Source organism: Sus scrofa, chromosome 7, assembly GCF_000003025.6.
Source record: "Sus scrofa isolate TJ Tabasco breed Duroc chromosome 7, Sscrofa11.1, whole genome shotgun sequence".
Lineage (NCBI taxonomy): Eukaryota > Metazoa > Chordata > Mammalia > Artiodactyla > Suidae > Sus > Sus scrofa.
This window is the reverse complement of record NC_010449.5, coordinates 42,272,713-42,285,528: the sequence shown is the minus strand read 5'-3', so window position 1 is coordinate 42,285,528 and position 12,816 is coordinate 42,272,713. Positions and strand designations below refer to the sequence as shown.

Sequence of the window (12,816 nt, the reverse complement as noted above, 5' to 3'; positions counted from 1 at the left end):
AAAGTCATCTGATCATTTCACTCCCCTCTAAGGCTTCTCTATAACTTGATTACCAGTTTTATAATGCATTCTTAAGCCTGACCCAGTAATTTCTCTAGCCTCAAAAAACTTACCACATCCAGCTATACACTCTAACAACCCCTCTGAATGGAATCTCTTTCAGGATCTCGAAATTGCTATGCTCCTTCTTTACCCTCTGCCACAAACCTGGCTATCCCCTACCTATTCCGAAATCTCCATCTGTAACTTCCTATGGGGCATAGCACTGCCGAGTCTGAGTTATCTCTACACACATCTATAAGCCTGAATTTTTCTGCTACAGACATTGCTCATGTTGAATGACAATCATTTGTTTAACAGTCTTTTCTTTCCCCATGGACCAAAAGCCTCAAAGATAGGGAATAACCACAACCATGTTGCACAACCATGTTGCTCATCACTGTGTTCTCAGAAACGTGCACAATATGCTCAACAATAAACACTCAAAACACTGAATGAACAAATGTATGAATGTTGAATTAACTCAATAGTAGTATTTACATTTAGAATTTCCCTTCACTCGCTTCAGCCTTTAAATTTCAGATTTGTGGATGCACTGACTCCATGGCAAATGCCACCAAACCCACATATCCCTGCTCATAATTCTCACAGGGATGAAAGCAAATGAAAACAGTTCTATAGGCATGACTTAAAAAAAAAAAAAAAAAATTAGGAGACAACCCACAAACAAATGGGCTAAAAATAGTGAGAATTACCTAATATTCATGCCCCCATGTGTTAAATAAAATAGTAAAGTAAAAAGATCAGAAGAGAATTCCAGCTGTGATTTTACAATCGGTGGTTAAACAATCTGAGCTACAATTTCTTTACCTTTAAAGTGGGGGTGACACTAACTTCACAAATTATGAGCATTTAACAAGACAAAAAATTAAAAAGTTATCTGTACACCAAAAAACACCATTCATTCATTCATCCATTGGACATCACTGTGACTTTGTTCTAGAAACTGGGTATGCAGCACTGAACAAAATAAAATATATATTCTAATGTGGAGGTAGACGGTAAGAAAACAAAAATAATAAATCTATTAAAGAAAGATCAAAAAGGGTAAGGGAATTAAAGAATGGGCAATGGAAGCTTTTTGCTGTTTTATATAGCTATCAAACTGTCAAAGACTGTCAAAATACCAGTTATAGACAGAGCTATTAAGAAAGGTGACTTCTGAGCAGAATCCTGAAATAAAACTGAAGGCCATTAAGGATATTTCAAAAAACAAGATAAAAATATACAGCAATTACAAAGGCTGTGAAACAGGAATGTTTCTAACATCTTTAAAAGCAGTAAGAAGTCTACCAAGAACAAAGGGGAGGGTTAAATAGGTGATAAAGTCAGAGAGATGAAGGGAGGCATTTGGGGGCTGCCAGATCTTGGAGGGATTTGTAGCCTATTTAAAGAAGACTTTTAATCTTAAGTAAAATGTACAGCTACTGGAGGTAAATAACAGACTACTGCAATTACATAGGAAAAGACAATTTACACCAGGGTAGCAGCAGTTGAGGTGGTAAAAGAAAACAGATTGTGTACATTTATTTAGTAGGTTACAAAGTCTGTTACTGAATCAAGTGTAGGGTATGACATTACTTTGGTCTAAGTAAAAGACAGATGGAGCTGCCATTAACTCAGTTTACAAAGGCTGCACAGAGCAAATACGAGAAGATCAGTTTTGACCACCTTAGTTTAAGGTGCCCATTAAACATCTAAATGGAGATTTTTATAGTCTTAATGCAGGGAGAAGACTTAACAAGGGAAGAAAATACCAGTAAATATAGTCACTAGCTTTATAAAAAAAGAAGGAAAATTGAAAGCAAGTCCTACTTAGCAAATACCTCTGAAAGGTAACAAAAGGAGACTCTAAACAAGAAAAGCTAAGAATATCTGACAAAATGAAAGAGTAGTTATTTCATCCTAAAAATTGAAACACAACACTTCTCTAAAGAAGCAAAGTTTTTCCTAAAATTGACTACTAAAAATTATGAAACGACGTTTTATACAGAAACCACTGAGTAATAATTCACCACATTCCTATAAAAAACATCATAGGGGCTTTCCTATAGCTTTTATTCCACAGTTTTTCCATGAAAACTGAGAGTATAAAAATAAACTACCCATGAAGGCTCAGGTAATACTGTCCACCTACAGTATAGAGTCAGAATTACCTTCTAAGCAGTAAAAGCTAGAATTTAATGGATCGAACCAAGAACATCACCTCCTATATTTCAGTTTATTTACTAAAAGAAGAGAAGAGCTCTACTAAATATAAAGGAGTATAAGAAGAAACTATTTAAAATAATCCAATGCGATGGATATGGCATTCTAGCACTATAAGCGAAAAATAACATTTCATAATGTGGTTGGTAATTCTTGTATCAGCTACTAGAAACATTAAGCTACTTTACTGACTAAAAAATGACTGCCCAAACATGAGTTGTAGACAGATGTTTTATTTTGTTGGGACACAGGAACACTGGACATCATAATGCTAAGTTATAATGCTTAACGTATCAAACTCTTAAAATTAAAACTTAAAGTACTCTATACCTTTACCATAAAGTTCTAAAGACCTTATAAAGCCCTTACTTCCTGGCATTCACATCAATATGCAAAAACTTTCTGCCTAAAAATTAGAGTTAAAAAAAATTACAGTGTACTTCAACCACTGACTTCCCACCCCATAATCACAAAGCTCCACATTTAGAATGCAATGTTATTGTAAAGGGGTTAAGCAAGGAAGGAAGTACACAATTCTGCAAGGTTCCTAAAATTCAAATAAGCCTGAACAGTGCCAAGAAAATGCCCAAAGTATTTATAATTATGAAAGTAATGAACTAGATCCAAATTTAAATTTGATTTCTTTTGCTAGTGGTCTCATATGGACTTAAATTTTGTACATATTTTAAGGGCTCTGTTTACATGGCATCATAAAGATTATTTCACTATAAGCTTTAACTCATACCCAAACTTTAATGTTAAAAATAAATATTAAAGATTCAATACCTATGAAATATTAGAAATACCAATATGCACCAGGAATAGTTTGCAAAGTAATAAATGTTATTTAACTTAAGCCAGATGTTTTCAGTTTTATATTTGTTCTCTAATGGCTTTTATGCATCCTTAAAACATAAATTCTTATTTCAAGACATACCAACTATTCTCAAACAGTAAATGTAACATAAAATAGTAAAAGACTCCTATATTTATTCCTTTCAGTGACTGTCTATCTTTCAAGGGAATCAGCACCTGCATTTCAGACAGATTTCAGTGTTCCAACCCTATCCCACTCCAACTTGAAGTAATAAAAACTGCTCTAACACAACTGGATCACATCACTATTCAAATATAGTTAACTCCATATAAAAAGCAAAGAAATTAAAGGAAAAAAAGGGGGTAAAGGAGTAACTAATATCTACTATACTTCAAAATCTGCCATGTACTGTGTGCTACATTCACTATATATCATCTGAAAAATGAGGGTATTCTTTAAGTAAGGTTCCAATTCCAACACTAGACAGAAGCTAACCAAAAAGAAAAACTTTTAAAAGACTCAAATTATTTATTTAACTCACAGTTTAGAGAGAAAGCTTAGAAAAGTTTAGAATCTTAAAAAAGTCACTGTAAAGTTAAAGAACAAATATATAGTGACAGAATCCTTATGAATGAGAAGCAATTTAAAAATGGAAACTTGGGAGGGAGTTCCCGTCGTGGCTCAGTGGTTAACGAATCCGATTAGGAACCAAGAGGTTGCGGGTTCGATCCCTGGCCTTGCTCAGTGGGTTAAGGATCCAGTGTTGCCGTGAGCTGTGGTGTAGGTTGCAGACGCAGCTTGGATCCTGCGTTGCTGTAGCTGTGGAGTAGGCTGGAGGCTACAGCTCTAATTAGACCCCTAGCCTGGGAACCTCCATATGCCAAGGGTGTGGCCCTAGAAAAGACCGAAAAAAAAAAGAAAAGAAAAAAAAGGAAATTTGGGCTAGACAGAAGGCTATGGGCCATTACCATTTCATATTAAATAGGCATGAAATTCAAGTTCTTTTTCATCAGTTTTCAGCATGTGTACAGAGCAAAGACCACATTTGAGCCCCTTTGAAAGGCTACAAGCTTTAAATAAGGGATTCTTAAAAGGGAAACCATGAGGTGTATGTAGTTGATTGTATTATGGTTTACAACTACTTAGCATCCTTCTTTGCAGGAAAATTACATATTCCTACCCTACTGCATGATCGTGACTATACAACACAACGTTAGTGAAAGTAACAAATGCCGATTTTGGGCAAAGCCTTAAAAGCTAGGTTTCCCCCCCCCCGCCTAGGCAAGCACTAAAACATGTGTCAAAAAGGAGTTTCTATTATCCTAAGTCCCCAAGTGACTATATTATTGTTTTATCCACTATGTTTTTCAGGTTGTTCTCAATGCAGCATACCCTAAACAATATACTATGCTACTGTTTAAGAAAGGAGAAAATATACAAATACATGTGTTTGTGTATACCTGCGTAAACAAATACTTCAAGAATCACAAGAAAGTATAAATGCTTTCTGATACAGAGCAGAAGACTAGTAAAAACAATTAGAGGGGAAAAAGCAGGAATTCAGAGGATAATATCCAAGCTAAGACAGTTGCAAGTCAGAGTTGCAAATATATTCTAATGTCCTGTACATTTATTGCAGTAGTTTTCATACGTGTATTAAAATCATCACACTGTTTATTTTAAATAGACAGTCTATTGTATATAAATATTTCCAATAAAGTTGGTTTTTTTAAAATGTCACAGAAACTAGTGTGGAGGCTCTCTCATTAGCCAAATCTAGCAGCATCAAAATAATTAACAATGGCAATAATAGAGCAATGCCTAGTGAATAAAAAAGAACTAAATGATGAATCCATACCAATTTAAAAAAAACTGGGGAGAAAGCAAAACTCTTCTTTAAAGAAGAATGTCAAATAATAAACAGAGATGGGATAAAGGATTTAGAAAATCATCATTTTGCAACTATCATAGTAATAACTTATTCAAGTAAAATCTATCTGTGGATGCTTCAACTGCTGAGTGAAAGTTTGCTGAGGAATAGAATAGTTACATAGTCTCAAAGTACCTCCCCACAAGACATTTATCAAGTATGAGGGGAAAAAAAACAGTAAACTTACAGTGACAGCAGTTTACCCAAGTAATCACATTTAACATCATCAATAATAAAAGACATGAAGTACATGTGTCCTAAACACAATGCAATGAGACATCATCATTCTGTACCCTATCAGTAAAATATAACCTGAAACTAATCATGATGAATCCAAAAAAAAAAAAAAAAAAAAACCCAAAATGGGATCCTGAACTCTTTAAAAATGTCAAGGTCAGGGAGTTCCCATCGTGGTTCAGCAGAAACGAAGCTGACTAGCATCCACGAGGATGCAGGTTCGATTTCTGGCCTCACTCAGTGGGTTGAGGATGTGAAGTTGCCATCAGCTGTGGTGTAGGTCACAGAGGCGGCTCGGATCTGGCGTTGCTGTGACTGTGGTGTAGGCCGGCAGCTATAGCTCTGATTAGACCCCTAGCCTGGGAACTTCCATATTCTGCAGGTGCATAAAATAAAATTTAAAAAAGACCAAAAAAAAAAAAAGTCAAGGTCAAGAAAAACAGAGAAATGTTGGGAAGATCCACTCTAGATTAAATAAACTTAGAAAATAAATTCCCTGCATGGTCTTGCCCAAGAGGGGGAAAAAAAAAGTTTACTAGAACAATTAGGGAACTCTGTGTATGGACTGCAAATTAAACAGTACTGTTAACACTAAATGTCCTGATTTTGATAACCATACTGTAGTTACAAGAGACTATTCTTGATTTTAGGAAATACACACTGAAGTACCTAAAGGTCAAGTTAAAAAAAAACAAAAAGATTTTAAAATAGAAAGTGAGTAATAAATTAGCAAATGGAATGAAATGTTATCAACTGGTGGTGAAACTGAATAAAGGGTGAATGGGATCTATTTTATGTTTGCAATTTTTCTCCAAGTTCAAAAAGAGTTTCAAAAAGAAAAATCACTGTACTAGAGTTTAAAGGTTGGACCCATTTGGTGAGAAGCAGTATGTAAGAGTACACAGGAATGAGATCAGAATCAGAAAATTCTTACACATCTTAGTTCTTCTAAGAAGAATAGATATGCAGAAGATGTGTAGTAATTTCTGAAAGTTTTAGATTTCTCTGTTATAAACTGAGCTGGTTTCACTAGGACTTTTCGGAAAGCCCTCATCTAGATGTTGGCGAGCTTGCTCTGTAACTTCATGCCCTATTCTTACCATTTCACTACTTGATGTTTTTCGAGCTTCAACACTTTCTTAAGTGGGGGGGGGGAACCTGCATAAAGCTTTAGAGTGCAAACAAACCATAATTATGGATGAGGATAAAAGTTTCAGAGAACTTTCTTAATAAGGTCTAAAATGGTAGAGCTAACAACACATTATAAAAACTTTAGGACTAACAATGATTTCTAGATGCTTTTTATCAGTTACCTTTAATATTATCTATTAAATTTAAATTTTTTCTCTAAAAGTTATTCCCTCACTATTAAGCATACTGAGGATTATAAACCCATTTTCGACACGTTAACAACCTTATAATGATTTCCTACTTGATTTCAAAATATTGAAGGTATTGACAAAAGGAAGCAAAAGAAATTAGGTTTAAAATACTCTTGCTGTGTTGTAAGCATTACACTTAGAAACTATTTTCCCAATCCACATAACAGCCCTCTTAGGTTAAAAATTATTATTCCGATTATGCACACAAAGAAACTACAGTCAAGCAAAGATGACAAAGCCATAGTCCCTACCATCGTGGAGGCTACCATTCCAGACAGATTAAAAAATAGAAATGTACCACCGGAATGCAAAATCAAGTACTAGGTACAGAAGCAGTCTGGAAAACCTTAAGACTTTATCTCATTGTTCTGAAGGTTATATAATTGTTATGGTCTGAACATTTATTTGTGTCCCTGCAAAATTCATATGTTGAAATCCTAACTCCCCAGGTTAGGAGACGGGGCATTTGAGAGGTGATTGGCATAAGGGCAGACAGAGCCCTCAGGAATGGGACGAGGACCTTACAAAAGAGGCCCCAGAGAGTCCTCACCTCTTCTACCACATCAGGACACAGTGAGAAGTCACCAACCACACACCAGGAGGAAGAGGGCCTTACTAGAACTCAACCGTGCTGGCTCGCCTTGCTCCTGGACCTCCCACTCTTAGAACTGTGAGAAAGAAATTTCTACTGCTTTTCTGCTGGTCTGTGGGATTTTATTATAGCAGCTCCAATGGACTAAAACACTAATCTTCATATCTCATTACACTGCCTCTGAAAAAAAGTGATAGTGGCAACCTTAAAGGCTGTCTATCTACCCCTCAGTGTCTATGAATCTATCTAACCATTATAAAACTGCCAGATAATACTAGTTAATATAAGCATAAACCCCTGAACATCCTCACTACACATGCTTTTCCATAAAGAAAAAGATCTACTTACTCCTACATTACCACTTACAAACTTAATGTCTCCAAAAAAAAAAAAAGGCTCCTAAATCCCACAGCAATTCATAGAAGTAAAAAAAATAAATAAATCTAGCTTTGGGATAAAATTTTTTCAATCATACTTTTGAATGGTGAGCAAATTTAAGATTAATTTATAGGTGAATCTCTAAATGACAGAGATCACAAAATAGTTAAATGACATTCTGGCTGCACAAGGAAAACAAAAATCTATTATGTGAATATAGAACCCAAAGAAAGATTTTTTTTAAGTGTCTAGGATTTCTGAAGTAATTAGGCCATTTGCAAACTCTGATCAAAATTGTATATGGAGGAGTTCCCGTAGTGGCGCAGTGGTTAACGAATCCGACTAGGAACCATGAGGTTGCGGGTTCGGTCCCTGCCCTTTGCTCAGTGGGTTAACGATCCAGCGTTGCTGTGAGCTGTGGTGTAGGTTGCAGACACGGCTCAGATCCCACGTTGCTGTGGCTCTGGCGTAGGCCGGTGGCTACAGCTCCGATTCAACCCCTAGCCTGGGAACCTCCATATGCCGCGGGAGCGGCCCAAGAAATAGCAACAACAACAACAACAACAACAAAAAGACAAAAAAAAAAAAATTGTATATAAGTATATCTTAATTGGGAAGATAACATAAGCAGCATCATTTCATAATCAGGGTTCACTGTGGGTTGAAGCAGACATCAGAAGGAAAAATATTAAAATTATTTGCTTAGATATTTAGGCAAATGGTTCACTCTAAGTCCCTGTCACGGAGTTTAAAAAGTGTAAAAGAAACACTAGGTCATATATAAAATTTGTTTAAATCTATTCAAATTTTTAAAACAGTCTACCTGAATCTTCCTGGGCTTCATGAGTTTCGCCATCATCTGTTACCTCTAATTCTTTCACAAAGTTTGAGGGAAATAGTCCCAATTTGTTGTTCAGCGTTCCACTCCACCAGCCTTCTTCTACCTGAAAAAGATCACAACTCAAAAATAATAAAAATTTCTCTCAAGTGAAAGTCGTCCCCCATATAAAAATCAAGCTACAGAACTGAATGAGCATAAAGTTAGTGATACAAAATAATGCCTTTAAATCTATAAGAAAACACAAAAGGGAATAACATAGTTAAGTAAATTATATCTATGTGGACTGGATTAATTATATACGGGATTAGTCATATATCAGTAGCACTATGCAACATTTTCAACGAGAATTTATAATCAACTGTAATCTATGAAGCAAGTATTTTCACGAAAATAATAACCAAGCATAATGTATTAATATCAACAAGTAGACAACAAGCTCTGTCATGGAATGTCGCTCTTTTAAACACTATGGAGTCTCCTTCTGTAATTATGACATTTTGTTTAGTATTTGGAAATTTCTGATTTAGAAAAAGTTTGATGAATATAAGAATATAATTTCCTAAATGGCACAAAAAGAAATTACTAAGTAATTTATTGGTACAGGTAAATTACTCTGACTTGAACAGTGAGTCTTAACTCAAGTATGAAAAAGAAGCTTTTTTTTTTTTTTTTTTTTTTTTTTTTGGTCTTTTTACCATTTCTTGCGCGGCTCCCTCAGCATATGGAGGTTTCCAGGAGAGGGGTCTAATTGGAGCTGTAGCCGCCGGCCTACGCCAGAGCCACAGCAACTTGGGATCTGAGCCGCATCTGTAAAACCTACACCACAGCTCACGGCAAGGTCAGATCCTTAACCCACTGAGCAAGGCCAAGGATCGAACCCGTAACCTCATGGTTCCTAGTCGGATTCGTTAACCACTGAGCCACGACAGGAACTCCAAGAAGCACTTGTTTTTAAAAGTCCAGATTCTAGGCTCTAAAAACACCCTCCCATGCCCAACCAGAAATATTCCCAGGAACTACTCTTTAGAAAAATGTTTACTTTCACTAATAATGAAGCTATTCAATTTTCATGAAGTTACAAATATTTAATAACTGTTTGAAAATATATAGTTTATTCTAAAGATACTAAGAATTTTCTCTCTCTCTCTCTTTTTTGCTTTTTAGGGCCACACCCTAGGCATATGGAAGTTCCCAGGCTAGGGGATGAGTGAGAGCTACAATTGCTGGCCTACACCACAGCCACAACAAAGAGGATCTGAGGCACATCTGCAGCCTACATCACAGCTCATAGCAATGTCAGATCTTTAATCTACTGAGCAAGGCCAGGGGTCGAACTTGCAACCTCATGGTTACCAGTCGGATTTGTTTCCACTGCACCACAACGGGAACTCTGATGCTAAGAGATCTTAGTAAGTAAAAAAAAAAAAAAAAAATATATATATATATATATATATATATATACGTATATATATATGTATATATATAAATATTTATAAAGGCCGCACCTGCAGCATACGAAAATTCCCAGGCTAGGGATAGAGCAGAGCTGCAGCTACCGGCCTACACCACAGCCACAGCCACACCAGATCCAAGCCATATCTGCGACCTACACCACAGCTGATCCTTAACCTACGAGGCGGGACCAGAGATCCAGAGATCAAACCCGCATCCTCATGGATACTAGTCGGGTTCATTACCACTGAGCCACAAACAGAAACTCCAAAAAATTATTTTTAAAGTGTAAACTATTTAAATTCACTATCAAAATTCACTTAACACCAGTACATGCGATAGCATGAGCTAGAGCTAGAAAAAGCTCTGAACTTATGCAAAAATGGCTAAAACTAAAACCACCTACCCCACATGCTCACCCACAATGTATTCTTAACTCTCCTTCCATCAAGAAGTGGTAGTCTTTGTCCCTACCTCCTTCAGTCTTTCTGGCTTAGGACTTTCTTGTAACCAACAGAATGTGGCAGAAGTGACATTATCCCTTCCAAGGCTGGATTATAAAAAGCTATCACTGTGTTCACTGACATGCTTGCACTTAGAGCCCTGAACTGCCAAGTAGTAAGTCCTACTATCCTGAGACACCTAAGGGCCACATACAAGTCTTCAAGCCTTCTGGGCACTAGACATGTCAGTGAAGGAGCCTTTTGAGCACCCAACTTTGAATTTCCAGCTGAGGCTCCCAGACATCACAGGACAACTCATCCCTCTGTGCCCTATCTGAATTCTGGACCCACACAACCAAAAAAATGTGACAAAACAGTCATTCTTTGCCACAAAGTTTGGAGTGCCATGTCATGCAGCAATAGTAGGAAAGCAACCACTTTTCTCTTGTGACTCAATTTCTTGTTTGTAAAATGGGGATGAAAATTCCTATCTCCTGGGAGTTCCTGTCGTGGCTCAGCAGAAAACAAATCTGACTAGCATCCATGAAGGTGCAGGTTCAATCCCTGGCCTTGCTCAGTGGGTTAAAGATCCAGCATTGCCGCAGCTTGGATCTGACGTTGCTGTGACCAGCAGCTACAGCTCTCATTTGACCCCTAGCCCAGGAACCTCCATATACCTCGGATGCAGCCGTAAAAAGACAAAAATTCTTATCTCAAGTTGTTTAGAAACTTGAAGTAAATAATAAACATAAAACACTTAGAATGGTACTTCAGACCTAAGATAGGCTTGATAAACACTATTATTATTGCCACCTGGTAAAAATAAAACAGAACTGCCTTTCATATAAACATGCTGGAATTTAACATAAGCATAAGTGATAAATTACATGTTATGATACAAAATCAATCTCCATGGAAAACATGATATCAAAACATATTCTTTCAAAATGGCATCTTCAGCTGCCAAATAAAACTTCAATATTCCTTGAATGGTAAAAGCAGAGATATGAAGTTATTTTTTAAATGAGTTTAAATCTCACTCTAAAATATTAAAACGAGAGAAGGTGCTTTGGGGTTAATATTGAATGTGATAATTCAAATAAGACAAAGCTTTTTAAAATATTCTGCTTTCATATACCTTTACTGCGCAAAAGGTAAAAATCCATTTTATGGCTTTCGGCCTAACATGAATTAAGAATCAAAGAAAAGGGTTATATTCTTAGCTAGTTAGATTATATTAATTTTAGCTTTTAAAAAAGCTTGTTTTATTCTTAAAGCCAACAGATACAAGTACAGTACACAAATATTAAGCATAGCAAGGATAATAAAAGCTTTATTTCTACAAATAAGACAGCCTCGCTTTAAGTTATCAAAGATCCATGTTAAAGTCTGTATCTTAAAATGCTATTAAAAAAACAATGAAACTGGAAAAATAAATTTAACAAATATTCTTACAAAGCATTTTTCTAATACCCAGAGCATCAATTCCAACTGCCGCTTTATCTCCAAAGCACATGTTTTCCTTACCTCTTCACTAATATCAATAATATCTCCCACTTTCAGCTCCAGTTCATCCTCATTTTGTGGAATGTATTCAAAGAGAACTTTGCACTGACGCTTCTTGGTTTCTAAAGGAAGTAATGTAAAAAATTCAGTTAAGCAAGATCATTAAAACAAATAATAACATTTTTATTTATATACTATGCTGTCATAGGATTTGTATGTATGACTAAAAACAGACGGTGATTAAGTATTCTAAACAGCTAACCACCATCTGTTCTGGTTGGCTTTCCACCTTGTTCCCACACTACAATCTCTTCATCCTAAAATAAGTTCAAACCAGCTACAAATAAGGTAGGTTCCCAGCAATGAAATCTATTTATACATCTGATCCCCCTGATTATGCAAAGTAAATTATCCACTGCCAATTTTGAGACTAGAAACACAGACAATAAAGGACACTGTTGGCACAACCAACTTGTTACAGACAAGTCCTCCAAGCCGGTGATTTTCGGACTACTTCCTGATCTGAGTCTAAGAATACTTCAAATATACTAATTTAAGAGTACCTGTGTTTAAGATGCAAACTATTGCCTCTGGAATGGATAAGCAATGAGATTCTGCTGTATAGCACTGGGAACTATATCTAGTCACTTATGATGGAGCATGAAAATGTGAGAAAAAAAGATGTATACATGTATGTGTAACTGGGTCACCTTGCTGTACAGTAGAAAACTGACAGAACACTGTAAACCAGCTATAATGGAAAAAATAAAAATCATTATAAAATGAAAGAGTATCTGTATTTTAAAATAAGACAAACAGTATAAATCTACAATGAATTTTATCTGCCTTGATAGTTAAAGAAGATAAAAATCTTTGACAAGCTAAAAAAACTCAAGTGAAGATAAAAACAATTTTACTTTAGTTTTTCAAACATGCTTCATTTATTCAGACAAGTGATGATTATTTAGGC

General features: G+C 35.9%; 1 protein-coding gene across 3 annotated transcripts in view; it reads right to left on the bottom strand.

The window, feature by feature from the left end:
- Window positions 1–12,816, bottom strand: part of CD2AP (CD2 associated protein) — a 114,508-nt gene that overhangs the window by 46,995 nt on the left and 54,697 nt on the right. For all 3 annotated transcript variants that reach the window (XM_021098032.1, XM_021098031.1, NM_001317083.1), the window contains 2 exon segments: window positions 11,868–11,968; window positions 8,428–8,548 (listed from right to left, as the gene is read on the bottom strand). In XM_021098032.1, coding sequence (XP_020953691.1) covers window positions 8,428–8,548; window positions 11,868–11,968 — 222 coding nt within the window.